Source organism: Callospermophilus lateralis, chromosome 16 (genome assembly GCF_048772815.1).
Source record: "Callospermophilus lateralis isolate mCalLat2 chromosome 16, mCalLat2.hap1, whole genome shotgun sequence".
Lineage (NCBI taxonomy): Eukaryota > Metazoa > Chordata > Mammalia > Rodentia > Sciuridae > Callospermophilus > Callospermophilus lateralis.
Genome location: NC_135320.1, coordinates 76,320,032 through 76,347,886, shown reverse-complemented (window position 1 = coordinate 76,347,886; position 27,855 = coordinate 76,320,032). Strand labels below are relative to the sequence as shown.

At 49.3% G+C, this 27,855-nt stretch overlaps 1 protein-coding gene across 4 annotated transcripts in view; it reads left to right on the top strand.

The window, feature by feature from the left end:
- The window catches only part of Mtss1 (MTSS I-BAR domain containing 1), a 155,803-nt gene that overhangs the window by 95,288 nt on the left and 32,660 nt on the right, over positions 1 to 27,855 (top strand). For all 4 annotated transcript variants that reach the window (XM_076836272.2, XM_076836271.2, XM_076836270.2 and 1 more), the window contains exons 4-6: positions 22,426 to 22,510; positions 23,497 to 23,588; positions 26,377 to 26,451. In XM_076836272.2, the coding sequence (XP_076692387.1) occupies positions 22,426 to 22,510; positions 23,497 to 23,588; positions 26,377 to 26,451 (252 nt within the window). The remainder of the gene's footprint in view (positions 1 to 22,425; positions 22,511 to 23,496; positions 23,589 to 26,376; positions 26,452 to 27,855) is intronic.

The following is a 27,855-nucleotide window of genomic DNA, read 5'->3' as shown; positions in this document are numbered from 1 at the left end:
GGTACGAAGCCCCAATTCCCAAGTGTCTTTGCAGTTGCTGGAGATGAGGAGCAGGGAAAGCTGGAGCAGTGGAAAGAAAGAAAGTGCTGTGATCGGTGCACTGCTGCTCTCGCCTGGAAGTCAGACCTGCAGCTTACGGCCCTTCAGGGAGCAGCGCCTGCCAGGATGACAGAGCGTCAGCTCCGTGTGTAACTCGGCAGGGAGCCCACATGTGTTTCCTGCATGCTGTGGATGCCGGGCCATGTGACCTGGGAGCCCTTCAGCTCCAGGTGTCTGAAGTCCCTCATCCTTACCCCAGCCAGCCAGTGATCCCCCGCTCCGCACCCCACTTTCTTAACAAGTCTGAAAAGATAAGCCAAATCTATTTTGTGCAAATCCCTTGTATTTCCATTGGCTTTCATGATACTCCCCCCTTGCCCGCCATATTTCCTGATTCGTTCCTTTTTTTCATCATTCAGCATTTGTTTCCTGAGTCCTACTCTACTCCAGGCATTGTGTAAGGAAGGGGAGCCCAGCCTGCCAAAAGACAGGTCTTGGCGGAGGAGACAGAGTCAGGGGATACTGTGACAGTGATGGGCACAGGGATCTGACTCAGAGAAGAGGGCCCCTGGGAGGCCAAGCTTGGGTGTGAGGCTCAATCTGGGTGACACTTAGACAGGGTCTTGTAGGTGCCTGTAAGCCAGCAAGGACAGTAGCCTCTGGGCAGTGCGGGGAGCCAGCTGAGTGGGAGGGACAGCGATTGCCTGGGAGCTGCGGATGCCAGTCACCAGAGCACGTGTTGGCAGTTTGTGAAGGTTTCGCTTCCTGAAAAGGCTCTCAGGTGCCAATTCAGAAGAACACTCAGGGCGCTGCCTTACTGTCTGTTAACTCTCAGAGACGTGAGCTCCGTGAAGTGCGGGTGAAACCCTCCCTCCATGAATAGTAATTACCTCTCCTTAACCGCGTACAAGACAGTTGAGAAGGCAAACTCAGTAAACATCTGTCCAAATCATTTGGAGCAAAGTACAGAATCCTTAGATCTCGCAGCCACCATACCCCAAGATGTTGTCATTCTGTTCTTGTAAAACAGTGTCAAGGAAGCGTGGAGTCATTAAGCCCGAGATCATGTCACATCTGTCCCGCTTTGTTCTGGGGACTGTATTTGAGCATGCTTGCTAATGGATGCTTTTTGTATTTGTCCCCCCCCCCCCACCAATGTCTGGGAAAGGCTCCCCTGCCCATGTTCCTTGGGCTTGCACAAGCAGGCAGCTGTGTTACTGAGAGCAGCCATTGTGGGTGAGGCACATGTAGGAAACACCATGCTTGTTGTCACTTTGCATTGAAAGAACTGTTGCTGATCTCCCGATCCTCTTTGCCATCCCTTAAGCTGGTCAGCGTGCATGAGAGGCAGGTGTGGCTTCCACAGCAGGATCCCCCAGCCTGCTCTGCCAGCTGCCCAAGCTTTGGATTTTTTGTCAACCACAGATTATGAAAAAACTGAAACAGAGACCCTGCCCTGTTGACGTCACCCCTGCAAATCTGTCTGTAGTAACGTGGAATGATGTGATGGGGATGACTGAGGCCAGAAGTGCGTGAAACAGGAGGATATGTTTTGGGTACCTGTCTATTTGCTTTTGAAAAATTGGTACACAGAGGGTGGTGGCTGGTTCTCAGTTTTCACAGAGGCCGAAGCGGCAGCCTTGGGGATTTAGGATAGAGAAGCTCACACATGCGCTTTGGAGGCACATGACCCTGTGTAAAGCCTAACTCCTTTGCATGTTAGCTGTGTGACCCAGGGCTGGTTGCTTACCTTCTCTGTACAAAGGCAGTTTAAGAATATTGGAAATGCTGTTTTAGAAAGTGTTTGGGTAGCAGTCAATCTAGAAGGAGAATTTTAATGTAATACTTTACACAAGACTGAAAAAACCCTGCATAACCCACAAAAAGAATTCTCCTCTCCAGCCGAGTGTGGTGGTGTACTCCTATAATCCCAACAACTTGGAAGTCTAAGGCAGAAGGATCTCAAGTCTGAGGTCAGCCTGAGCAACTTAGGGAGAAACTGTCTCAAAATAAAATCTGAAAAGGGGCTGGGAATACAGCTCAGTGGTAGGGTACCCTTGGGCTCAATCCCGTGTGTGTGTGTGTGTGTGTCTCCTCTTCCACAAAGTAGAGTTGGGGCAAGGTGAGCTCTGGAGAGCTAGGCCACCTCTTAGAAGCATGCTGCCTCCATGGGCCTCCTCCCCATCCCAGATGGGAAAGCTCATACCCGCCATGCAGTGTTGCCTGGCACTGGGTTACCGTGTGGCCAATGAATTTTGTGCATGGCTTTCTTGTGTCTCTGAGATCTCTGAACCTCCAATCAGCTCTGATGATGAGAGGCATGGTCTGTGGGTGAGCTCTTGGTGAACCCAGGGGCTTGGGGTGGGAGCCAGGGAGCCACAGTCTGCAGGAGCCCGCATGCCTCTTAGTGAAACATCTCAAATCCAAATAGAGTTTTGCTGCTTTAAGACATCTGAGACTCTGGCTTAGGGGCGTTCCCTTCTGAAGGACCAGATGACTTGTCAAGAACTTTCCCAGCTGCGTGGCTGTCCCATAAGAAATGGAAAAGCTGACTCTTAGGTCTTTTAAATTAATCGATTGGCCAGGAAAGGTGAGGTAGCTAGTTTGAGGAGGTAGTGGCCATTGGGTCTGGATGTGTGCTTGCAGCCCGAGGGACACCCCTGGGACCTGGCTGGCTCTTTGGTGGGACTTGATCTTTGGAAATATGAGCACAAGGTGTGGAGCCTGTCCCTGGGCAGCAGCCCCTGGCTTCCTTGCCTGAATGGCAAAGAAAGAAATGCCAACCTGCCTGAAAATCCCTTTCTTGCCCAGTGTTCTGGGAATGGACATTTGGTACACACTGACATCCAGCTGCTCATGTGGCAGAAGCAGACGCCCCGCCCTCGCCGTCTGACTAGACAGCAGCTCCAGCTGTTGGTTTACTGCTTATATGATCCTGATTGGGAAAAGGTTAGGCTTCGTGGCAGCCGAGGTCGGCTGAAACGCTGGTCCGTAGGTGTGGGTTTCTGCTGGTTAATCTGACTTGTGGCTCATCGATCCCTGTTCTTCTAAGGGATTTCAGAATTTGAAATGACAACACAATCAAGATTTCTTTTCAGTAGCCGAGTACGTCGTTGCTCAGGGAGTGACTTGAGAAGGGCTTAATGCTGTCCCTGATACTATCAGTCGAGGTTCTAAGTCAGTAGCAGCAGAAATCACTTCAGACTTAGAAAGGGAAATTGAAAAGGCGGTCAGGGAGCCAGAGGACCCCGTGTTCCCTTCTCCATCATGGCCCTGGGGTGGCCACTGCTTATGTATCTGGCCCTGCCAGGAGGCCGTGGACTCAGACGGCATTTGCTTTTTACCTCCCTTGCTGGGCGCTGCCGTGTGGGGATCGAGCCACACACACGGCAGCATATTCGAGGGCTGAGCTCGGGTCCTAAGGCAGAGCTGATGGGCGTTTCTGCTGCCCACCAGCCACGGCGACAGACAGCAGCTGTGGGAGCAGCGTGGTGAGGAGATGCCGCGCATGCTCTGTTGGAATCACTGCCACCCATTCTCATGGCTTGGGTCGTGCAGCTCTCCTGGCGCTTCTGACATAAGGGCAGGTCGTTTGCATGTTGGAGGCAGATGTGACCTGGTGCCGGGAGGACCCGTGGTGCTGTCACTTCTGCTGGTAGCAAAGGGGAGGGAGATTCTGAGGAGGGCGGGAGAACCCTGAAATCAGAGACCGGGACAAGGACAACGTCAGCAGGATCCTGAGTGACAGGTCTTGGGCCCCCATGCTGACCTACCTGGGAAGGAGGCAAGTGCTCCTTCTTGCCTCAGTTTCTCCTTCACAGCCAGCCCCAGGGTAGGGACCAAAGCTCATTGAGATTCTTGGAAGTCTTTGAGTTTTAAATTTTACTCGTGGTAAAGTGCACACAGGACAAAATTTACTGCACCAACCATTTTTCAGAGTGCACAGTCAGTAGTGTCCCCCCCCCCCCCCCCCCCCCGCCGCAACACACACTGAGCAAAACCTCCAAGAATGATTGTTTTATAAAGGTGGCAGGCCATCGGTGTCAGTGTCTGTCCCCAAGGTTTCCTCAGCAAGTCATCACCATGTTCTGCCTCAGGTGGGACCCCTACCTTTGCTATAAGTAAATCCATCTATTTTAAAGTTTGCCAACAGATAAAAGGAAAGGGATGGGGGCAGCAGAGCCATAACTCCATGACTCAATTCCTCTCAGATCCCTTTCTGGATTTGACTAGAGTAGACATCAGACTTGAGGATGTCCATGGATCTAGGAATTGCATTCCTTTGGAATCGTGCAGTTTACAACCTGTGGAGCTATATGCAGCAGTCCAGAGAGGATTAAAGGACCTTTCTGTGGCTGTCTTTGGAAGTAGGGACTCCTCCTTCAATTGTTACTGAATTTCAGTTTCCTTGTCTTAGGAAAGATATTAGTTCAGATGTCAAACAGAAAACTACAATGTGTTTTGCAATGAAGTGGCACATTGCCGCAGTCTCTCGGCTGGGCACAAATCACGAGTCTCCACACAGCTTGTAGATTCAAACAGCAATTCTTTATTCCCGAACTCACACCGGCCGTCTACAAACACGTTCTGGGGGAATCCAGGTTCTCTGCCCAAATCCAATCCGCCCAAATCCACTCCTGCCTAAATCCACTCCGCATGGGCTTCTGTCTCCCCTAAATATACTGTCTGACCCTAAGCACTCAAGAGGAACTCAGCAGCAGGATACGCCCTATTCTAAAGGGGGAACACCCTACTCTCCTATTACTAAACCGCCCTATTCTAAAGGGGAAACACCCTACTCTCCTATTATGCTAAACTGCCCTATTCTAAAGGGGGAACACCCTAAACACGGATCCTGCCCTGGTCCTTGAGCAAGGTCACCTTTCAGAAGTCCTTCCACTAGACAGCATGGGAGTAAGCTGGCAAGGAATTTGTCATACCTACTTGGCTGATGGCTCCCAGCAGCACATACATTCAGAATCCAATTTGGTTGTCTTGTTGTGGGAAGGGGTAGACATGAAGACAGAGATCTGGAGCCAGGCAGCTGTGGTTTGCATGTTAATAGCCTGATAACCTGTGTACGGGGCCTAGTGCACAGTATCCTACCTGGACCGTCCCAGTCAGTCCTCGATGGCTCCATGGAGGACGTATTGTCAGACGAGGAAACTGAAATTCAGATTGGATGTCACCCAGGATTATGCCGTCGGTCAGAGGAAAAGCTGGGACAGTGACTAGGGATTGCCAGGTCCAGCCCCCAGAATCTTAACCCTTGAGGTGTGCTGCTGCTCGGCTGACCCAGCTGTGTTCTCACAGTCCAGTTCCTCGTTTGTAAGGTTGTCCTCACGGGTCCTTGTGGGGCTGCTGAGTGGACTGAGAGATGGCACAGCTGAGGCCCTGGGTATAGATGTGTACCAGTGACCTCTGGGGCAGTCAGGAAGCAGGTCATCTGTCTGGGGCCAGAGAAATGCCCCCAAGGGCTCTTATGCTAGCACCAAGCCCTGTTGAGAGCCACAGTGTTGAGAAGAGCGTGCTTCTGCATGTGTCTCCCTGGTCCGGTGGGACATTTGTGGCTCTTGGTGGTTGTCCTATTTGTGTAATGCACTTGTTAGGGCTCAGCTTTCGAACTTAACAATAAGAAACCTGGGTTTGCTTAATCTCACTTTCCAACACTGTAGTTATTGATCTGCAATTCAGTGTCAATCAAGGGACCTCATATTGGCTGGTGATTAAATCCGCCCCTGCCCTTCCATCTGCTCATGTCTGCCTCTGCCTCCCTGTCTCTCTGTGTGAGGTCATTGGAGTGCCGTTGCTTTTCCTGTCTTCTTGTTGGGGTGAGATTTCTGCCTGGAAGGGCAGTTTCAGATGGAGATAACTGGGCAATGGTTTCCTTAAGTGACCCAGCATCTCAAGGCTGTGCACCCTTCTCAGTTACATGAGCACACAGCTCTTTTAGGCCACAGCCATTTCCTGTAGTCTGTGCAGTCACCAGTCATGGCGGCCACAGTCCAGTCCTGGGATGGCCTCGACTTCTTTTCCTAGAATAGGAATGTCTACTCCCGCCTCTGGCTCCTCTAGGAGCTGTTCTTCCTGCTTCTTTCCTCCCCCTGTTGTTACTTGCGGGTTTGGAGTGGTAGAAAGTCACCTCTTTGGGATGCTCAGCCCATCACTGAGTTCTTGAAGGAGCTAATCCCTGCCTCACCCTTCAGTGATGAAGTACTGTTAAGGTGATTTGCTGGGTTCCTCCCCAGCTGAGTGCTGGTCCCCACCGAGAGCGTGGCGGGAAGCACAGGGCTGCTCTGCGGCATTCTGTGAGTCCCAGGGCCAAGCAGCCTCTCTGAGCACCTCCTTCCTGGGAGGCACCTGCTCACAGGTGCTGTCTTCAGGGGAAATCCCTTTCTGTGCAAATATGCCCACTGGGTATCTGATGGAGAAATGCTGGTGGACCATGCGTATTTGTTTCCTTTCTTCAAAGTCTTCTTTTTGGATGGTAAAAATTAGTTACGAGGTACTAAAAGGGTAGTGGAGTTTTAAAAAACTAGGTTATTTCCTTTAAATATTTCTAACTCTCTCCCGTGAAACCAGCCACTCCTCCAGCTTATTTGAGGATGGTGGTCCTGCTGGAGGATCGTGAGTCCAGAGTGACTACTAAAAGATGCCCGTGGTACCCAGAGGCCACCTGGGAAGTGGGGAGGTGGGTGGTGAGCTGGGAGTTGAAGGGAGCAAGGGTCCTGGGCTGTTCTGTGGGGAGCAGGATGGGAGCAGGCACACAGGGGAGCATCCTGGACACCTGTCACTGTGGAATCCCAGGTCACGTGTTCAGGTTGGCTGGATCTGGGGCCCCTCTGCAGACAGTGGTACTGCTCATTGTAGCTGTACACGTGGCCAGGTACAGAGCTGTTCTTCAGCAGGGCTTGTGCCCATCTTCATGATGCTCACCCCTTATCCCATGCCCACTGCTCACACCTGCCCCTTCCTCCTAGTCTTGGTTTATACGAGTGTTTGCCTGTGAGTTACCTAAGAAGCCCTCAGCATTTGTCTCAAAAGATGGTCAACGGGCAGGTCCCTGGGAGAAGCCGTCATCTGTGATAGTCTGCAGAGACGACTGCTGAGTGTCGTGTGCGCCTGGCCATCTGAGAGTCCGTGAACTCCTGCATGTGGGCACTGGGCATACTGTGACGCTGTTTCCCGGCACCCTTCCCCTCAGTCCCCTGGACACCACCAAGGTGCTCAGTGCTGTCACTATTTAGAGTTGCCGTGTCGATCAGATGGGAAATGGCTGGAATTGGAACCAGCGCTATGCCTGAGACCTGGGAGAAGCTGCCTTCCACCCCGTTGCAGTTTGGTCTGGCCAACCTGAGCTCATGGCAGGCTTTGTGGGAGCCTGGAGCTTCTGCCAGGACAGAGGGAGGGTCAGGACTCACTCCTCTCCTGCCTCTGCTCACCTGCCCCAGTGTTCCAGGGAAACCTCAGGTCCTCTGCTTGGAGCCTGGAGGTGAGCGAGCTCTTGGACTGGAGATGTACTCCCTGGGTCAGGGGACCATCGGGGCAGGGAAGATAAAGAAGAAATCCCAATGTCATGGTAAACTAGGTTACCCCTCACGTCTCACTCAGCTCTTAGTTCTTCAACTCCTAGATGCCCAAGGTTCTTTAGAAAGTGGCTTTAAGGAGTCTCGGGGCTTACTGTGGAGAGTACCATTTGGTAGGTCCCTCATCCTTCTTTATCCTCAGTCGAGTGATTGTTGTCATGGCAACAGATCTGCTCCTGTGAAGGCTTCTCTAATAGCGTAGAAGGGGACCCGTCGCTTCCTGAGATTGTTAGTAATTATCTTCTCAAAAAAATATGCTCTGAATATTGGGAACATTTTAATGGGCCCTGTTCCTTCCTTTAGGGGACTTTTGAAGTCAGTGTCAGCCCCATGTCTTAAAATAAAAATGACTTGATTTTTTGTTTGTGTTTCATTTTTTTTTTCCTTTTTTGCATGTTCTAACAGAAGAGCCATTATCCCATTGTCAATCATGCCTCCCGCGTAGTAGGTTCTCAGGTATCGAATTTTGTTTGAAAGGTGGCAGAATAGCCTGGCAACTGTTGATCCAGATATTTTTAAGCAGATTGGCAGCTTGATACATTCTTTCTCTAGATGACCTTGGATCTGAAGCCAGGCAGGCCTCTCGGAGCCCATAGACTCAGGGTCTTGAACCTGATCCTATTTGTTTTCTCAGCACCAGGCAGAAGGGATCCTAGTGCATCTAACAGGGATAAATCCACAGTGCGTCTAACAGGGATAAAGAGCCTCTCATTGCCCTCTCCACGGAGCTCAGATTTAACCCAGCTGCCAAACGTCAAGAGTAGCTGCTTTCCAATATAGGATTCGGTGCCATGTTTGTTTGTTTGTTTAAGCTTTGTTTCCTCTTTATTTGCAAATGCCTATTAAAGTTTATTGTGGGTTGCTAGACATTGGGAATCCCCCAGCTGCTTGGCTGTAGTTGCTGTCCACAAGGAGGAGACAACAGTAAGCCCAGGTGACATGAGTGTGACATGCATGCTTCTGCAGAGGGAAAGGAGGGGACTGCATTCCGTGGTCCCTCCCTTCCTACATCCCTGTGCAGAGACCGAGCTGCCTCTGATCCTGCGAGGGAGAAAAGACAAGCTTGCTCTCCTGCTCAGCTGACTCAGTGTGGCCGGTGGTCTAGCTGCAAGTTGCCATCACCTGGGAACTTGTTTTGAATCGGGATCTGTGTTTTAGCATGACCCCTCTGGCGACCCTAATATAAGTTTTAAGGTTTAAAAAAAATACTTGATTTTTAGTTATAGGTGGCCAGTGTCTTTATTTTATATTTATGTGGTGCTGAGGATCGAACCCAGTGCCTCACGCATGCTAGGCGAGTGCTCTACCTCTGAGACACAACCCCAGCCCCTATGTTAAGGTTTGAGAAGTGGCATCTTTAGTATTCTTTGGGGTCTTAAAGGCCAGGGTAGCAAATACAGGGAACATGTTCCCGGAGGACTCCTGAATTCAAGGTAGGCCTGGCCCAGCTTCCGGCAGCTCTCTCCCATCAGCCTAGACACAGCTTCAGAGCCTCAGCAAGAGGCGCTGGGCATTTGTTACCACTCATCATAATTAGCCCAAGAGATAATCCATGTGTCCTCCCTGCTTTTGACTGAGAATAACTCATCCCCAAACAAACAAACAAACAATAACAACAACAAAACAAGCAAATAGCTCCTGGCCTAGACCTTAAGAGTTGAGATTCATGATTCTAATCCCTCCCCAGGGCTAAGGGAAGGGACATGGGCCCACAGAAGGACCAGCTGCTGGCAGCCACTGCATACACCACACAGGGGCAATAAATCAGACTGAACTGGGCCTCTGGGGTTGGGCAATGACCTTGGTGGAGTAGGGAAAGCCATTGTGTTACTCTGGCTTTGGTCCTCACCCTCAGGACACAAGGTCAGCTCCACCCTACCCCCTGCCATTGCCCTGGCAGCTTCCTGTAGGTCTGATTGATGAGCCTCTGTCAGGCTTAAATCATTCACTGAGAGTATTTTCCTTATTTGCATTCTGTTGGAAGAACCGCTGCCAAGGTCAGAAGTCAGAGCTCACCATTGCTGCCAGGCCTTCCTTAGACGTGTTTATTGAGCATCTGCTATGACCAGAGCTGCTTATAAGACATAAACAATTTTTTCAGAACTTAAAGGGATCTAGCAGGGTGTGGTGGTGCGCATCTATAATCCCAGCAGCTCTGGAGGATGTGGCAGGAGCGTTGTAAGTTCAAAGCCAGCCTCTGCAACTCAGTGAGGCCCTAAGCAACTTAGCAAGATCCTGTATCTAAATTTAAAAAATGAAGCTGTGGTGGGGATATGGCTCAGTGGTAAAGCCCCTCTGGGTCCCATGCCCAGTACCCCCCCCCCAAAAAAAAAAGGCAGAAGAAGAAGAAAATGACGGGATCCTGTGTTTAGCTTGGAAGGAGCAGCATCCCCCAGGAGGCTGTGCTGCAGATGTCCCCTCCCTGGATGGACTGCAGAGGGGGGGTCAGTTGCTGAGGGGGTGATTTAGGAAATCCATTCTCCTAGCAAATAGGAAAGGGTCCTCTGCCTGAGTCAACCTGCTTCCTCTGCTACAGGAAGCAGCAGGGGTGACTCATGCTGAGGCCTGACAGCACATGCCCACTCTGGGCCCAAGCCTTGAACAGACCAGCTACCTGGACATGGTCCAGAAGGGTCACTACCATGCTATGGTTTGAATCTGGCTGGTGAAAACAGATGTTCAGGCTGAAGGATTCTTATTCTCCCTTAGTTATACGACTTCCCTGCCCGCCAGCCATCTCTGTCAGTGGTACATGTTGGCAAGATGTCCTCAAGAATGGAGTGGTTAAAAGTTCTAACTATGGACTCAGTCCTAGATGCCAATCCTGAATTCTCTGGGACCTCGGGCAAGTCACCTAACCTCTCTGAGGCTCCTCATACCTATCTTATGATGGTATCTATTGGAGGAGTGTAATGAAGTTTTTAAAGAAACAAATACAACGTTCCTGCCTATTACATTACCAGTACTCAGCAAAGGTAGCTGTCCCTGTAATTTGGAAAGCAGTAAGATTGTTTCCTGAGATGGGGTGAAGTCCACATAGTTCAGAGATGTACAGATGCCACTTAAAGGAACAAGTAGTCCTCAGGCCAGTGACATGAGCATGAGGAGTTTCAGCCTAGCATGGTGGTGCACACCTGGAAACCCAGCTCCTCGGGAAGCTGAGGCAGAAGGATCACAAGTTCAAGGCCAGCCTGGGCAACTTGGTGAGAACCTGGCTTAAAATAAAATAAGAAAATGAGGGCTGGATACAGCGTGAGAGTAGAGCACTCCTGGGTTCAATTCCCAGTACCACCACCACCCCGCCACAAAAATAAAAAAAAAAAGAATAATATTGGAGGGCTAGGGAATAGCTCAGTTGTTTGCATACACAAGGCCCTAGGTTCAATCCCCAGCATCACACACACACAAATACACACACACACAAAGACTGATGACTTTGAGGTGGTCACAGAAAACACAAGACCCAAGCTGAGTTAGAGAGACAGCATGAGGGTCTCACTCTGAGGAGTGCCAGCCTAGGGTCACCCTGTAGTGAGATGCATGTGGCAGGCTCTCACTCCACCATACCATTTCTAAATTATCTGACGTGGCATGCAGGCTGCGGGGAGATGATCCTGCGAGCGTCCCTACCCGGCAGTTCTGTCCCGTGGGTCCAGGAAGACACATGTGGTTTGTGCATCAGGCCACATCTGCTTTGCTGGCATGAACTGGCATCCTCCAGTCACTCAAGCTTGGCTCCGCCGGGAGCCCCTTCCTATGCCCTGGCGACAGAGGCAGGCTGTGGTGGTGGGGGTTCACCATGGCAGATGTCAGATGTCGGGAGCCAGCGGCATTTCCCGGGTGGCACCCCTGCAGGGTTTGCAGCCCAGCACATTCCATCGGGAGGGGGGCGGAATGTGTCTGCTCCTGTTGTGGTGCCCGTTGTGTGAGCGTGTTCGTGTTTTTGTGTTTCTGTGTTCTCATTCTCGCTTTGCTTTTAAGCAGCAACAAAGGAAGAGGAATATTGGTCTTTGCGGCTGCCAGTCCCGTGCACGCCAGCATCTCATGCTTGCTGGGCTGGAGCTGCCAGATGGTGGTAGGATTGTGTGTGGTTTTGTTTCCTCTGCTTTGTGAAAAGTCGTGAAGTGAGAGAGACTGAGAAGTGGGAGATCGCTGAAAGATTGTCATCTGATAACAGCTTGCAGGATCTTCCAGCCTGGGTGTGACGTCCACCCCACCCAGCATTTGCTGAGTGCTCAGTGCACCGCCTGTGGTCACCACCCAGCTGTACGCAGAGCTGGATAGAACAGGTTTCTGAACAGGAAACTCCACGTTTTCCCCTTCCTTGAAGACTGCCACTGTGGTCTCAGCGAAATCGTGCTTCCTTTGTGGAGTTCGTTTTTGAAAATCTGTCCTAAGGAACCTATTGGCTTGGTTTGAAGTACTTCTCCTTCTCCTCCTCCTCTTGGTTTCCTTGACCTCAGAGTGTGTGTTCCATACAGGTGACCTCTGTGCACAGGGAGTCTGGCTTGTTTGGAGCCATTGCCAGGGCTAGCGTAGGCATCAGGTGCTGCTGAGTGGCCTAGGTAGGACCACTGTCTGGTAGGGAGGAGAGGGGCATGGTCGAAGGTGATGGCCTGCCTGACTGGAGCTGGCTCTTCGCTGCTCTCCTTCCCCTCCCTGGAGCTAAGCAAACCCACGGCATCAGATGGCACCGCGCCCTCCCACTGTCCGTCTCTCTGAGCCCAGAAGGAAAAATAAAATGCTGATGAAGTAGAAGAAACATACTTTGTTAATTTGATGCTCTTAATATCCCGAATGCCTGCTTTGACCTTTAATAAAAATGACAGCCCCCGAGTGCGAACCAGCTGCCTCACAAACACGTGGCGGAGGAGCAGCGAGGAGGTTCTGGGAACCGAGAAGCAAGAGCGAGCAGGAGGATGGGAGCCGCCTGCCCAGGCGAGCAAAGGAGCAGCTGCTGGTCTGTCGCTCCATGGATTTTCTGAGGCACTTCCCATTCAAGGTCTTAAAGAAAATTTTACATGAGACTTTAAAAAAATTTTTTAAATTTTCTTTTTTTAAACTAGGGATTGAACCTGGGGGCGCTTGGTTAACTAAGCCACATCCCCAGCCCTTTTTTTGTATTTTGTATTTAGAGACAGGGTGCTGCTGAATTGCTGAGGCTGGCCTTGAGTTCACAGTCCTCCTGTGTCAGCCTCCCAAGTCACTGTACATGAGAACTTTTTGGTTTGCTCTGAGGACAGGGTCTGTCTCCTTGCTTCATAGCATAGTTATTAGATTAAGGTATTTCCTAAACATTGCTCAAGTGTAGGTATGGAAACCACCTCTTGTACTACTCCAGTATCTTGGTTGCCAGAAAGAGGAACCATCTGTCTCAGCTTGGAAGTTGCCTGGGGAACCCACTTATAGAACCCCCCAAGAAGGTGTGTCCACCCCTTGCTGAGGTCTGGCAGGCCCCCGGCCCAGGGCAGCCAAGTGTTCTTTACTGATGTGATGCTTTGTTGGTCTGACTGCGCTTGTCTACCTAATGATGCTTTGGATTTTGCCACTTTGACTAAATCTTTGAATTTGATTGAACCCAGGGGTGCTCTCCCACCGAGCACCCGCCCCAGCCTTCCTTTTCTTATTTCGTTTTGCCCTAAATTGCCCAGGCTGGCCTTGAACTTGGGATTCTTCTGTCTCGGCCTCCTGAGTCTCTGGGATTAGAGGTGTGCGCCACCATGCCCAGTTCCAACTAGATCTTTGAAGTGTGGTTTGGGTTGGCTCCAGGGCCGCAGTTGAACTTTTCCAGGCATGAGACCCCCGCCCCCTCTTTCTACAGAAGTCAGGCTCAGGTTCAGGTGACTTTTGCAGCCCTTTTCCGCTCCTTTCCAGAGACTGTGTACTGTCACTTCACTGTAAAATAAAAGGATCTTGAGACAGATTGGGGGGGAGGGACTGTGGAAAGAGGCCCCAGCTCCAGGTCAAACCCAAGCTCACGGTCCACACGTGTGTGCACGCAGAGCTGTCGCTCAGTGACAATTGCCAGCCTCCAGGTGTCCCCCAGGGCAGCAGATGGTGTGCCCTGCCATGCCCTGCTCCGCCTAGCCAGAGCGGCAGCTGATACACGCTGAGCACCTTTTGTGACACAGCACCCGGGCAGCCCTCCAGCCCACTGTCAAGGTGAAAAGACACCTGGCATCTCAAGACTTCAGGGCTCTCTGAGTATGGGCTTGAGAGGAAGGAGAGAAAGAGACCGTTTCCTGGTATCCTGATACCCAAATATTACAGCCTGCCAGATGGTGGCAGAAATGGCCCTGAGGCCTGTCCCATGATGGTCTGGAGCTGGTCTGGAGCGCTGGATTCAGTGGGACTTTCTTGTTAGTGCTTGGCTGGAAGGATGCTGGCCAGGGGCAGCTGCCTGCAGCTCCACAGCGAGAGCATTGAGCAGATGAGGCAGGTCTGGGGCCAGGGCAGCTGCCTGCCTGCTGTGGGGTAGGTTCAGGGCATTGAACCTCTCTAGAGTGGTGACCATGACCCTTTCCATACCCCAGGCCGAGCCCTGGGAAGCGTCTGCTTGGCTGATGTGTGACTGTCAGTGAGTACGAAGGGAACCTTCCCAGGCAGGCACTGGACTGATCCTGCCTGGCCGCAGTGGTCTGCTGAGATGTTGGGAAGAAGGGACAATTCTGGCTTTCATGGAAATGGCCTTTGACTTTTAAGTCACCTTCTGAGTCCTGATTTGCCAGCTCCTCAGAGAAGAATGGTATTAGACGTGGGAGGAAAGACGGTGATTGTGGGGTGGCTGGTGCCTCTTCGGGGATGCAGGCTGCTGCCTAGCCAGCTCTCGAGGCCACCGCTCCACCTTCCTGGAAGGCTTGGCTGACGATTGCTACATCGGAGGTCTGCTTAATGGACCCACCGAGATGGCCAGTGCCCCTTATTTTCTCTGTAAAATATCCCATCCCTGTCTTCAGCTCTCTGATGGCAGATCCTCTGGTGTGTCACATACTTGTCCCACTTGGGCTGAGGCTTAACCATGTGGCAGCTGCCTGTGCTCCCAAATCTGTATGTGCCAGTTATATGACTATCATTAAGAGATTTAGTTGTCAGGTACTAAGTGTCTATGAGTGAAAAATCAGGATGTGTTGTTTCTATAAAAGAAGTGGAATGTTTAGAAAGTTATGACAAAAGAAAGGTACTTTAAACAAAAAGTTGCCTGGATGCGGCCCCGGTAAAAGCCTGGGGACGGAGGGGCTGTGTGTAGTGCAGTGGTAGACCATTTGCCGAGCCTGAGACACTGAGTTTCATCCTGACACTACAGAAAAAAAAGAAAAAAAGATTGTGGATTAAAGAGGTCAAAATCTGGGATGCTCAGATGGCATTATAAAAAGGTGTAATTTATGAAACACAGATGACATGGGACAGCAGGGCAAACCCTTTTTTTTTTAAAATATTTATTTATTTATTTAATTTTTTTTTGTTATCGGCGGACACAACATCTTTGTTTGTATGTGGTGCTGAGGATCGAACCTGGGCCGCACGCATGCCAGGCGAGCGCGCTACTGCTTGAGCCACATCCCCAGCCCAGGGCAAACCCTTTTGGTTGAGCTGCTTATTCTCCTGCTGGTGCAGGAGACAGCGAGGGGTGTGTTAAGACTCAGGATCAGCCATAGTGGGAACACCACTGCTAACAGAACTCTGTGGCTTGTAGGCCATTTAGGCTCTGCATGTCACTTAAGCATGTGGCAAGGAGGGGAGAGAGTTGGGGATACAGCTTCCAAGAGACCCCTCAGACTCTTGGAGGTCGATGGGAGAGAAGGGGTGACAAGTAAGTGGTGTGGATGAAACAGATACGTTTTGGAAGAGATTTCCTGGTAAAACGTGTCCCTGGGGCACCTACCCCATATCTGGTACATTTGGAGTGTCTGGTAGTCATGTATCCAGGAGCCCTACATTCAACCTCTCTGATCCTTTGAAAGTCTAACACAGCCAGCAGCGTTACCTGTGCCATGAGGTACGCCCCTGTGTTTAGCACAGGAACCCATCTGCACACAGCGAGGGCCAGAGGAGGCGAGAGCTCTCAGGGTAGGTGTGCCTGGCTCCTGATTTGTGTCAGAGGTCACAGATCTTCAGAGAAGTCTTGGGCTGCTGCTCATGGTGGGCTGATGGTGGTTGGAGGGGCCTTCTTACCCGGTCCCCTTCTCCTCCCTTCTCCTCCCACCCAGGAAGGAGCTCTTCCCAGCTCACAGGGTCTTGGCCCTTCAGATGCTGCCTGGTGTGGGCTCTTGGGCTCCCTCCTGTGGTGACTTGGTTATTTTCAGTATTTTGGACTTGAGCATAAGCTGCCTCTAGTTCAATTAATGTGTCCCCAAGGCTGTGGAGGGAGGGAGGGCCTGTTGACGGTGGGGAACGTCATCTTGTGTCTTTAAATTAATGCTCCTTTAATGGCAAGTGGGATATTTTCTTCATTAGGGCAACACGCCATGCCTGTTACCTCTGTGCCCACGAGGCTGGGGGAGGCAGGGAGCCTAATGGCTTGGTGGCTTCTGTGATGATGAGCATTTGCAGAGAGGCTGCTGTGACAGCTGGGGACAGCGCTCCTGGCTTCCCAGGTCCAGCTCTAGAATCGGCGACTCCTCCGTGTGGAAAGAGGACATGTTCCAGTGTTCCTAGCAGGAGCACCCAGGGGGACATTAGGAAGTGTCTGAAGACCCTTCTGGTTGTCATGATGGATGAGGACGGGGTTTTCCAAGATGCTATGGAACAGCCTGTGGCTCCCAGGACACAGAAGTGATCCTTCTCAACAACAAAGAAAGATCTGGTCCAAATGTCAGCAGAGCTGAGGTCGAATGGCCCTGCCCTGTCTGTAAAATGAGCGTCTACCCGAGATTCTCCCTGATCCTAATTAGCCTTCCAACAATATCAACCCTCCGAGGGACAGCTGCGACTCACAGTGACTTATTGTGAGTGAACTTCCACCAAAAGGGGTTCCACGTCTCGCTCCTCCGTCTGCTCTCCTCTGCAGCAGCCCGCCCCATAGACCGCTTTCCAGGTCTCATTGCCCTGCCCACACTGGAGGCCAGACTGCCCCCCACTGGTGTCCTGCTGTGCAGAGGGATGGCAGCCACTGCACAAGGTGCCCCGTGGAGGGGCAGGACAGTGCCACTTGACGGACACGTGGCAAGTGGAACAGAAGGTTCAGCTACATGGAAACTGGGAGGAAGGAACACTGACTGTGGCCTTTGCTCTCCTTATTTCCTTCCCGCCCTCCAAAAATATGCACAGAAACAATTTGGATTCTGTTTGCGACCTTAACGTGCTTCTTTGTCCTCAGTCGGGAATGTCCCCAGCTTGTCATAGTGGGAAAGGATATTTTGGTGTCAGTCAAGCAGGTCTGGACCTGGCTTTGCTGAGAACCAGTTTTGAGGTCCTTTGCCGGGCGGCAGCCTTTTTCCTTGTTGATGGGTTGATGTGAAGACGGGGCTCCTCCCGGCACTGGTTGTTTTTTGTTTTTGTTTTTTGGTATTTCCAGGGATTGAACCTAGGGGCACCCCAGCTCTGAGCTCTAGCCCTTATTTATTTTTTATTTTGAGACAGGGTCTTGCTAAGTTGCCCGGGCTGGCTTCCATCTAGCGATTCTTCTGTCTCAGCTTCCTGAGTTGCTGAGGTCCCAGGTGTGTGCCACGTACCCAGCTCTCTGTGTCATTTTATACATATCCCCCCATCCAGTCTGTGAGCCCCTCCAGGACGAAGTCCTTGTCTACCTTTGAAGTCACTTAGTCCTGGCCACTTGGTAGATAATCGTCATGAGCTGCCTTGTGTATCTGCAAAAGACATGTGGAAGTCCTAATCCCTGGAACCCGCGAAAGTGACTGTTTGGACCAGAGGTCTTTGCAGATGTACTCAGGTAGGATGAAGCCATGCAGTTGGGTCTTCAGGCAGGGACACTGGAGTCTTTATAAGAGGAAGGAAATTTAAGACACATACACAGAGCATGCCTGCGTGTACGTCCTGTGGGGACTCAGCACACAGAGGAGGCGGTGTGATCACAAGGCAGATATTAGAGTGGTTGAGCCTCAAGCCCAGGGTTGTCAAAGCCATGGGAAGCAGGAAGGAGTCTCCCCTCCAGGCTTGAGGTGGAGTGAGGCCCAGCTGACACCTCGATTTCAGACTTTGAGCCTCCAGAACTGTGAGGAATGCATTGTGATTGTTCCCAGTGTCTGGGGCTCTTTGTTACACAGCTCTAGGAAGCTAATGTAACATTCAGTAAGCACCTGGGGGACTTGTAAGAATCTTCCTGTGCATGGTGCATAGGGTTGGGTCTCAGCATTCATACTTCCATAGTCCTGTCCTAGGACATTTTTACTTTCTGATTTCTACCAATCTACCGATCTTCCCATTTAGATCATTGTCTGGTTTTATGCTACTTCATTACAGAAGACTTTGTTTATTATGGAAGAAAGTTCTGACAGGTACCACATTAAAAAAATATTCCGATGTTGTCCTTAAAGTATGCGTGCATCCCTGAGCAGCTGCATTGGATCGCTGATGGGCACTTCTTTAGCAACAGATGTTTGTTTCAGGGAGGAAGCAGGGAGGATGTTGCTCCTTCCCCTCTTCTCCTTTCTGCTGACAAGAAACAGAACCAAATCAAAATGACCTTAAAAATAAGGAAATGTCTGTTCTTGCAAAATTGCGTGCCCAGGCTCAGAGGGAAGGCAGGTTCCGCGTGGCAGCTTGGAGAGCTTTCCCGGGACTCGGGTTCTCTTTGTCCAGCCTCATGCTAAGGTCTTAAAGCTGGTGTGCTGCAGGGGCAGGCAGCCTGCTTCCTGGCTCACATCCTGTGGGTCTCTTTGATGTGTTTCTCACCAGATCTGGGGACTTTCCCCAGCAGCTCCTCCAGCTGCCCTCTCTCCCAACAGGGTGGAATTGGCATCCTCTGGATGGACGGCTGATGGAGACCCAGGGCCTCCCCACAGGCTCCAGATTCACAGCTCTTATTCCTGCTGAGCAGGCAGAACAGTGCACCCCAACAACACTCGGGTCCTAATCCCCAGGACCTGGGAACACACTCTCTTATAAGTCGCATCTGCAAAGGGACTCTGCAGAGGTGATTCAGTTAAGGACATTGAGACAGGGAGATGATCCCGTATCATCCCCGTGGGTCCAGTATAATGACAAGACTTCTCATGCGGAGGTGGCCCAGGAATAAGTTAGAGGAGAGGTAAGGACCAAAGGAGGGTCAGAGAAGAGGTAGAAAAGAGAGAAAATAACCACACCTGTGGCCTGAAGATGGAGGAAGGGGCCGTGAGCCAAGGAATGGAGGAAGCCTCTGGAAGCTCATAAGGGCAAGGATCTCCCTGCAGACCCAGAAGTAATACAGTTCTGTCCATGCCTTGATCTAAGTCGGTTAAGACCCGTCTTGGACTTCTGACTTTTAGAACTGTAGGATAATAAATCTGTGATGCTTTCAGCCACTAAGTTTGTGCTACTTTATTACACCAACTAAAATACCATCTTTTCTGGAGGTTGACCTTGAATCTATATAGACCATTTCTAAGATCAAGCATCTCCTATTTATTTAGAACCTTTTATGGTGTATATAGTGTAGAAGGTAGACACATATGTAGGGAATAAACAAAAGACAAACCAGTCTCTGGTCCGGCCTCCAGGTAGGCCCAGCCTGGTGATTTGCTCTAAAGTGGCGAATATAAGTTCATTCATATCCCAGCGCTGGGTACTGGGAATTCAGAACCACAAAGATCTTGTCCTCCCTCACAAATGGCCGAGCGCCTCACCCAGTGATCTGGTTCCATAAATATTCTCACGATCAAGTTGAGCCTTTTCCAGATGCTTTCCCTGTCTTTGTAGCTGTAGCTGGTTTCCTCCCATTCAAACCTGCTGATTGGTGTTTTTTTAAGTTGTAGGGAGGGCCAGGAGAGCAGGGCTATTGTTAAGCACTGCACACTGAGACCTATTTTTAGGGTATCCTGTGTTGCTGAGATCAGCAGAGTCCAGCTCTGGTCCTGGGTGCACAGGGGTCGTCCTCTGCCCCAGCCCTCATGCCAGTTGGAGAGAGACACTGCTGTTGGGATGTTTTCCCTGCGGTTCTTCATTTCCTGTCCTTTGTAGGGTTTCCTGTTCTGCAGAGGCACAGGGGCAGGGCACATGCACATTGTGTTCAGAATCGACTTGTTACACCCCGTAGCCCAGCTGCTTCTGGGAAGCCGTGGGCTGTCTGAGGGTGTAATAAATCTTTGAAAATATCTGGGAAGGTAACCGAAATAATGGGGCAGAGAAATGGAGTGGGGGACCTGGGCTTTGAGGTGATTTTTTCCAACCTTCTAATTCTCTCTTGAGGGTAAAAAAAGGGCATAGATTATTAACTTCCAGCATTCTCCAAAGCAGCTTAACCAAGATGGAGCTCAGTCCTGGGTTCAAAAACCAAAGGACTGCTGAGAGCTGGCTATAGCAAGCCCTAATGTCTATAATAGTGTGTGCAGGGGTAGGTTTGGTGTGGTGTTTGTTCTCCACTGTGCCCTTCCTGTCTTCTTTGTCTGTATTAAGCTGAATGGATAAATGCACCAGTTATGGATATGCAGTCTGGTGGAATCTCATTTACTGCCATATGACCTAGGACAAGTTGTTTGAAGTACTTTTCCTGTCTGTAAAATGAGTATAATGACAATACCAGCACAACTAGGCATATAGCAAGGATTAAATAAGTTTCTAGATTCTAAGATCAGTGCCAGGAAGTCCTAAATACTGGCATACCTTTTTATAACTAACATTTTAAGTGATTATTCTCTAACATTTTAAGTGATTGCATGCTATTCCATTGTGTGCCTCTGTTCTGCAGTTTATTTAACCAGATCCCTCTAATGGGATTTGGTTTCTAGTCTTTTGATGTTGTAAACAACATTTCGATGACTACTTTCATAGGTAAAGATTTTCTCTCACCCTTAATTATTTCCTCAGGTTGAATTCTACGATTAGAATTGCTGGGTCAAAGAGGGTGCATATTTTTTAAGGCATTTTCTTGATAGATGCTACCAAATTTTCCTCCAGGATAGTATTAGCCTACACTCTCACCAGCAGTGAATGAGTGTGCCAATTTCTTTCTGTGGCCAGGTTATTAACTTTTAATCAAATGAAGGCCTTGGGGAAAAAAAGGAGCTATTTCCTTGAAGATAAAGCAATCCTTATTCTTGCTTATAAACGAGCAATAAAAGCTCTTGAGAACCTGAAGCTCACCCAGAAGGTGGGTAGAGCATGTGAGAACAGCGCCCTCTACTGGCTCTCTCTGGTGGAGAGGTGTGAACCGCGGTTGATGGTGATGTAGAGATGATCATGGTCTCCCCAGCCCCTTGGGTGGTGATGCCAGGAAGAGAAGGGCAACATTTAAAAGACTTCTAGACACTTAAAAAGTCAGCCTCGAGTGACATTTACTTCTTTCTTAGGTTCTTTTATAGCAGTGATTCTCATCAAGGGATGATTTCCCCCCAGGAACACTTGGCATTATCTAGGGACATTTCTAAGAGCCACCAATCTGAGGGAGTACAGCCACCAATCTGAGGGAAGCCTGCTGCCATCTAACAGTGCCCAGGACAGCTCCGTGGGCAAATGCAGTAGTTGAGGTGGGGAGACCCTGTTGTAGAGGAGGGGAAGAATGGCCCTGGGAAAGCTTCTCATTTCAGGCTAAAAGGAGATATGGAAATATTCGCATTTAATATGTGTCACTATTTTTATTAGTAGTAGTATTTGATTGTAGAAACCTGTGAGTTTTCCAGGATAAAAGGGAGAGCAGGTGGAACTGAAGCACCAAGTTGCCATTTGTGGAAGACAGGGCAGAGCAAAATAGAACCCCTCACGTCACGTGCGCTTATAAGAGAGGGACTTTTTTCTATCGTCCCGACTTGGTAGAAACTGACTTAAATTTCTGTAGCTTTCTCTGGAAGGCCTCATCTGTGAAGAGGGAGTGCTTTATTTGACTCTTTCCCCCAGTTTCACAAGCACCCGTGTTTTCCTGTCGTTTATAATTGCTCCTTCCAGCGAGTGACTGCCATCTGAGATTACAGAGGCTCCCCCCATACCCCGGGAAGTGCTGATTTGAGCATTGTTCCTAAGAAGGGGAAAGGAAAGGAAGAACTTAAAAAATGTTCTTAGGGAAGGGTGTGCCCCAAGGGAAAGTAGGACAGGAGTTTTGGGGAAATCAAGCTATGCTGCCTGAAGACCTTTGTCACTGGAGTGGCCCAAACCCACTCAAAAATGTTCTGTGGTTTCATTTTGCGTTAGCTTGGTGTTCTTTGAATGACTTGCATTTCCGAACATGTATCTTGAAATAATTAACTGGAGAGGCTCTTAACTGCTCTTAATAATGTTAAGAGGATTATTTGGCCAGAAATGGGGGCACAAAAATCGACTTTTAGCTTTCCCCAAAATGTCAGATGCTGTTTTGATCATCTTATATGGGAAGTATTTGTTTCAACTACAGGTCCCATTCATGAACTGTAAAGTTGATTTCTGAAGCACAATCAGCTTTATAAAAATATAAGTACATCGGATAGAATAGGAAATACCAGAGTATCATACAGACTAACCACAGCCTTAGTTTGGCCTTACACAGGCATGTCACCATGCATACATATGTGTACATATTTGGTTTATATGCACGAACCCATGTCTGTGATGAGACATTTGGGGGACAGTGGCTTAGGTTTTATGATGTAAAATCTGGCTTTTTTTTTGACGTTCCTACAAAGATCTCAGGTATTCCTGCTTGTAAGCAGTCCCTCAGTTTTATCTGTTAATTTTTCAGGTGGTACCAGGGAGATCGGCTCAGCTCTCACCAGGATGTGCATGAGGCACAGAAGCATCGAAGCCAAGCTGAGGCAGTTTTCCAGGTGAGGAGCGTGTTTTACCTCAATCCATAATGTCCTTGCTGCTCTCAGGGGAAGAAGGCAGTGATGTGTACAGTATCACCCCTTTTGCAGCATGGCATCCCTACAGCATTTAAGGCCCCACAACCTTTCCTTCCCCTGGTTCTGCTCATTCATTGAATAAGCATTGTTGGGTGCTGGTCTAGGTACTCCAGATGCAGCTGGGAGCCATGGGCCAGGTCCCTGCCCTAGGGACCTGCACTTCCCTTCAGATCATCTCTGGAATGCTGCATGGGTCTCACCTTCCCTCCTGTCAGTTGAGGAGCCAGAGAGTCCTAGAGAAATGGCAGGGGCTGGCACAGGGATCTGGAGTCACCAATATTCAAATGAAAATGGACATGTTTTCCCCCCAAGGAGATCAGCCAATTCAGCAGCATCTCACAGTTCTGTTCGGGAGAAAAAAAGGAGGACATCTGGAGAGACTTCCCTTCTTGATGATCTAGAAGCCAGCAGTGCAGACCTACGGTTTTCTGGGTCTCTTTCTCCAGGCTGTGCACAATTAGTGTCCATCATGATTTATAATTCTGATGCACATCAGAACCGTTAGGTCTTTTAAAACAAAATAATGCTTGGTCCCCACCCTTAAGGTTTTGACAAAGGGCCACTTGAGACCCAGGTGTCTTTGCTTTTGGGTGGTTCTTGATGTGCATTCAGAGGGGACGCCAGTGTTCTGCAACCTGGCTTGTTAACCTGATTGCTGGAACACAGCTGGGGAAGTGAGAAGAGGGGTCAGTCCAGCCACTGACGTGTATGTAGCCTCTCAATAGTCATTAGAAAGCAAGCATCCGGGCTGTTCCCAAGCTGTGGAGTTCTGAGTGAATGTCAGCTCACTAGGCAGCCTTTGCTTGCTTCAAGGAATTGTGATTTAGATTTGTTTTGACAACCAAATGTAAGTCTTGACAACAGAATGTATCTATTTAATTTCCCCTTTTTTTCTCTTTGGATAAAAGTGCTTTAATTGATTGTCTGATAAACCCACTGCAAGAACAGATGGAAGAATGGAAGAAAGTGGCCAATCAGCTGGACAAAGACCACGCAAAAGGTACAGGGCGAGAGGTCTGACGCCTCGTAGCGCAGTGCGAAGAGCTGTGGATGTTGCCAGCAGCTGCCTGGTGACAGGGCTGGGCCCCTCTGTCCCTGCTTCTCCTGTGTCAGGAGACGAGCAGTCCAAAGTGATCCCATTGTGAGATATTTCCTGGCGTGCAGTATCACTCCACTGATAGCCTGAACTCTTGGTGGCAGTGCCATCCGCTGAATTAAAATTATAATGGCAGGCTTCAGTGCCAAACAGTCATACTTAAGGCATTTCAGAACATTTTGAAAGCCAAGACTCCAGTGATAAAAGCTTACCTTGGGTTACCTGCTCAGAGCTGGGCCTTCCCTGTACTGTCTCTAGAGAGAGAAGCCTTCGCTAACTGGTTTAGTTAATCACTGGGGACCTTGAAAGCAGGAGAAGGAGCAAGGTGTAATCTGCAGAGGAAGTAGCGCTGCTACTCTTCCAAGCGAGTGTTTGATAATAAGGCCTCATCCCATGTTGGGGTCATTCTGATGTTTTGTGTGTGCTGAGTGTTGTGGGGTCTGCAGAAAGACAGGCATGGAATCTACTAGGACAGGAGTGGGCCCTAGTGAAGACCAGCCAGTGCTCTGGGAACACGGATGGACCACTCTTGGTGGCTCTTTGCAACCATGGGGATGCTTTATTTCACTTGTTTTGGGCTATGAAATGGACCTTCTTCCTCATCCTCAGAGCTGTCAGTAACCACCAGGAAGTTGTACATTCACTCAAATCCATCCATCACGCGCCTAGAGCTGCCGTGTCCATACTGTGTCCCATGTCTTTGCACTCACTGGGACCACAAAAACAATAAATAGATCTGTATGTCCTATAAAGTATGTTAATCACAGCTGATGGGCTCTTGTGGTTCCTGTCTTCACTGTTATTGAAAACCAGTCTTTTAAAGAACTTTAGCCAATCATTTTGATAAAAGAAGGGACTGGAGAAGACTTCTGTTGTTGAGATTTCCTAAGTGTGGGTACAGTAGCCAGATATTTAACAATCATATAAAAAGTTAATATAAAATCCTGGACCCTTCCACCCCAACATTTTTAAAAGTTTTGATTCACCTTTAATAGAGAAAACAGCATCTCATATTTCTCTTAAAAGTTATCATTAAAAAAAATTTCCTTCTTTAAGATCTACCCCCAGTGGCACTTCCCTCTGGGACTAGCTCTTGTGTTTGATACAATCACTTGAAGTTAGGGAGACCGACAACTTGGAAGGATTTACTGTCCTTCAAATGCCGTGTGTTAATTAGGGCATGGTTGCTTTCTCTTAGGTTCCCTGGATGTGTCTCTTTACCTCCATTAGATTAAAAAAAGAAAAAGAAAGAAACAAACAAATGAAACAAACATCGGAAAGGTTTTTTTTTGTTGTTTTTTTTTTTAAGACAAGGAAAAAGTTGATGTTTTCCATTTGACCTTCCCACCTTTGTCCAGGCTACCTCTTTATTCTGTGTGCACATTTGGTAGTCCTGTAAAGCCGATTTGATAGTAAAGACTTCAAAGTTGGATGTGGAAAGCTTTTGTAAGGGCGGTTTTGCTGAGCCGGTGGGGAGAAGGCAGCAGGACTCTTGGAGCTCTGCTTCATCTCTCATTCAGGACAACCAAGGTCCCTTGATTTTAACTGAATACTCCCCTGCCCCCATCCCAGGTAGACACAGAGAAATGCTTCTCCGTTTTCCCTGAGGAATTCACATCCCAAGGCTGATACAGAGCCTGGGCCTGACTGAATTTAGACCATCGCCAGGCTCTGCACCCCTGCTAGCTGGCCTCTGTCTGGACCGGCCGGGGTGGGGGGGGGGCAGGTCCCAACCCCCAGGCTGGTGGGAGAGCAGTTGTTCACCTTTTCAGCTCAGCTTTCACTGAGAAGACTTGCCAGGTAGCAGCACCTGTCACTCCCTCTGCACCTGATGCCTCAGGGTGGGCAGAGGAGACCAAGTCACTGCTGCTTCCCTCGGGGAAGAGGAGAACCCAGGGCAGGGTCCAGGATGGGGCGGGGAGAGAGCAGGGTGCTGCAGAAGCTGAAGGTGGCCAGCCACGAGTTTGGTGGAGGAATTAGACATTGAGGTGCTGTTTTGAGAGGAATCCTAATGGACAGACATAGTTTCGTCACCCTGAACTTGGGGCAGCTGGGGAGGTGACCTCTCCAGCCCAGTGAGCAAGCTCTGCAGAGGGGTGGGGAAGACGGCTCAGCGTCAGAGCAGAGCAGGAACCTGCATAGGCTGCCGGGCCAAGCAGGACCAAGGAGAGGGACAGGGACCCAGCTGGACTTTAGGAGAGCTGTTCTGGCCATGGTTTGTTTATTCCTTCCACAAATGTGTCTCTGCTTCGTGCCTTGGGAAAGTAAATAAGATTAAAAATCTTTCCTGACCCTCGAGCAGAGAAATTGTGAATTTTTTTTTTTTAATTAAAATGGACCCAAATGATGTCTGTCCTCAAAGCTGGCACCATGGGGCAAGACCGCATGCATTTTGTGGTGGTCACTTTTGCTTTTGCAGTCCTGAGGACTGAACCCAGGCAGACGCTCTTCAACCAAAGTGCATCCCAGCCCCATTTCATGGTTTTTCATTTAATAAAAATGAAAAACGTATTTTTCATTTTACCCTCTTGTGGTAAAATGTCAGCGTGGGATTTTCCTCATAGTGTATTTCCACAAAGCTGTTTACTGCATGTCAGAGTTTGTGCGCTCTGTGAGGAAGGCAATGGCTGTTCCTAAAATACTTTCTGTGGAGCAAAGTAGTAAAATTATTGAATATTCTTTTTTCTCTTAGAATACAAAAAGGCTCGCCAAGAGATAAAAAAGAAGTCCTCAGATACACTGAAACTGCAGAAGAAAGCAAAAAAAGGTAACTCCGAAAATTGTGTCATTGATGTTGTCATTTTGAGAAAACATGAACAGGTGCTGGATTCGTCTTCAAAGCGGGTGTTCTGTTCGTGGACTTAATGTCTGATGGCTCTGGAGAACCCATAGGGGCAAGTAGGACCTATCCGAGTTAAAGCTCTCTAAGTGCAGACTGCGTGTGAGTTGGAAGCCCCTGCCAAGCCGGACTTGACTTGTTCTTCCCCTACCTTTGTCTTCAAAATCTGACGGTTTCCATGCCTACTGTGCTTTGTAATGAAAGCTACAAATTTCTTGGAAGCCTTGGGAGAATGCAAAGAAAGCTTTATGCAGATGTTCTATAGTAATTATTACAGAAATTATGTCATTTTCTCCTCCATCTTTCACAGCCTATAATCTCCGAAACCCTCTATTAATTCGTGGGAGAGTGTTGGGGATGGCGGCAGCAGGGGCCGGAGTCACTGCCGCTTGGGGGATTTTCCAGGGTGTTCATGAGGGAGGAGCTTGGTCACTCACCATTAAGGGGAACCAGGTGGTGCAGGGTCCCCTCCCTCCGCCTTCCTGTTTAACATCACTCTCAAACCAATGAAGGGTCACACCCATGACCTTTGCTCCTCAGAGCAGAAAAATCGAGCTAGATCCACTTTGCAAGCATTCATGTTAGAAAGGCCTAGAATGTAGGAACTTTCTCAGGAGGTAGACAAGGGATATTCCTTCCAGACTGTTCTTCTTGATACCAAGTTTTTGAATCTGCTGCATCCTGATAAAATGGTATTCTTCCTTCATGCTGCTGTGTGGGTGGTATATAGTATTAATTTGTGATACCAACCTTTATAGGTAGCGATTTCCCAAACCCAATTTTCTCTTTCCTAAACCACCAGGTCTCATTTGGATTTAAAAGAAAATGCATTTGGGGATACTGAATGGTGGAAGGTGTTGAGTCAGGGGAGGTGATGTCTAGACGAAGGGTTTAAGCTTTGACATTAAGGAAAACAGTCCCTTCCCTCTCTCAATTCTTACAAAAGCCATAAGCCTGTTTCAGAATTAAATCAGATGGATTTTCACCCACAGTCAGATTTCCATTCCCCTTCAGATCCAGCGGTTTCTTTGGGATGTGTTTCTGGTTCGGAGTGTCTCAGATTTACATTCCATGTAATGAGGGCCCCTGGGAGCTCGTGTCGGACAATAGGGTTTGTGGCCAGTAACACCTTAGTGAGTCAAAAGGTGAATGTTGGTAAACAAAATTGCCACCAAATCTCATCAGCTCTGAGTCCCTGTGCAGTGCGGGCTGGTTCATCTCGTTGCCATCTTGGCACTTTAGAGATAGGAGGGATTAATGGGCTCAGAGAGAAGGGCCAGGAGAGATGCGTAGGCTTAGAAAGGTCTCTGCGTCTGGTGAAAAGGATGAGGT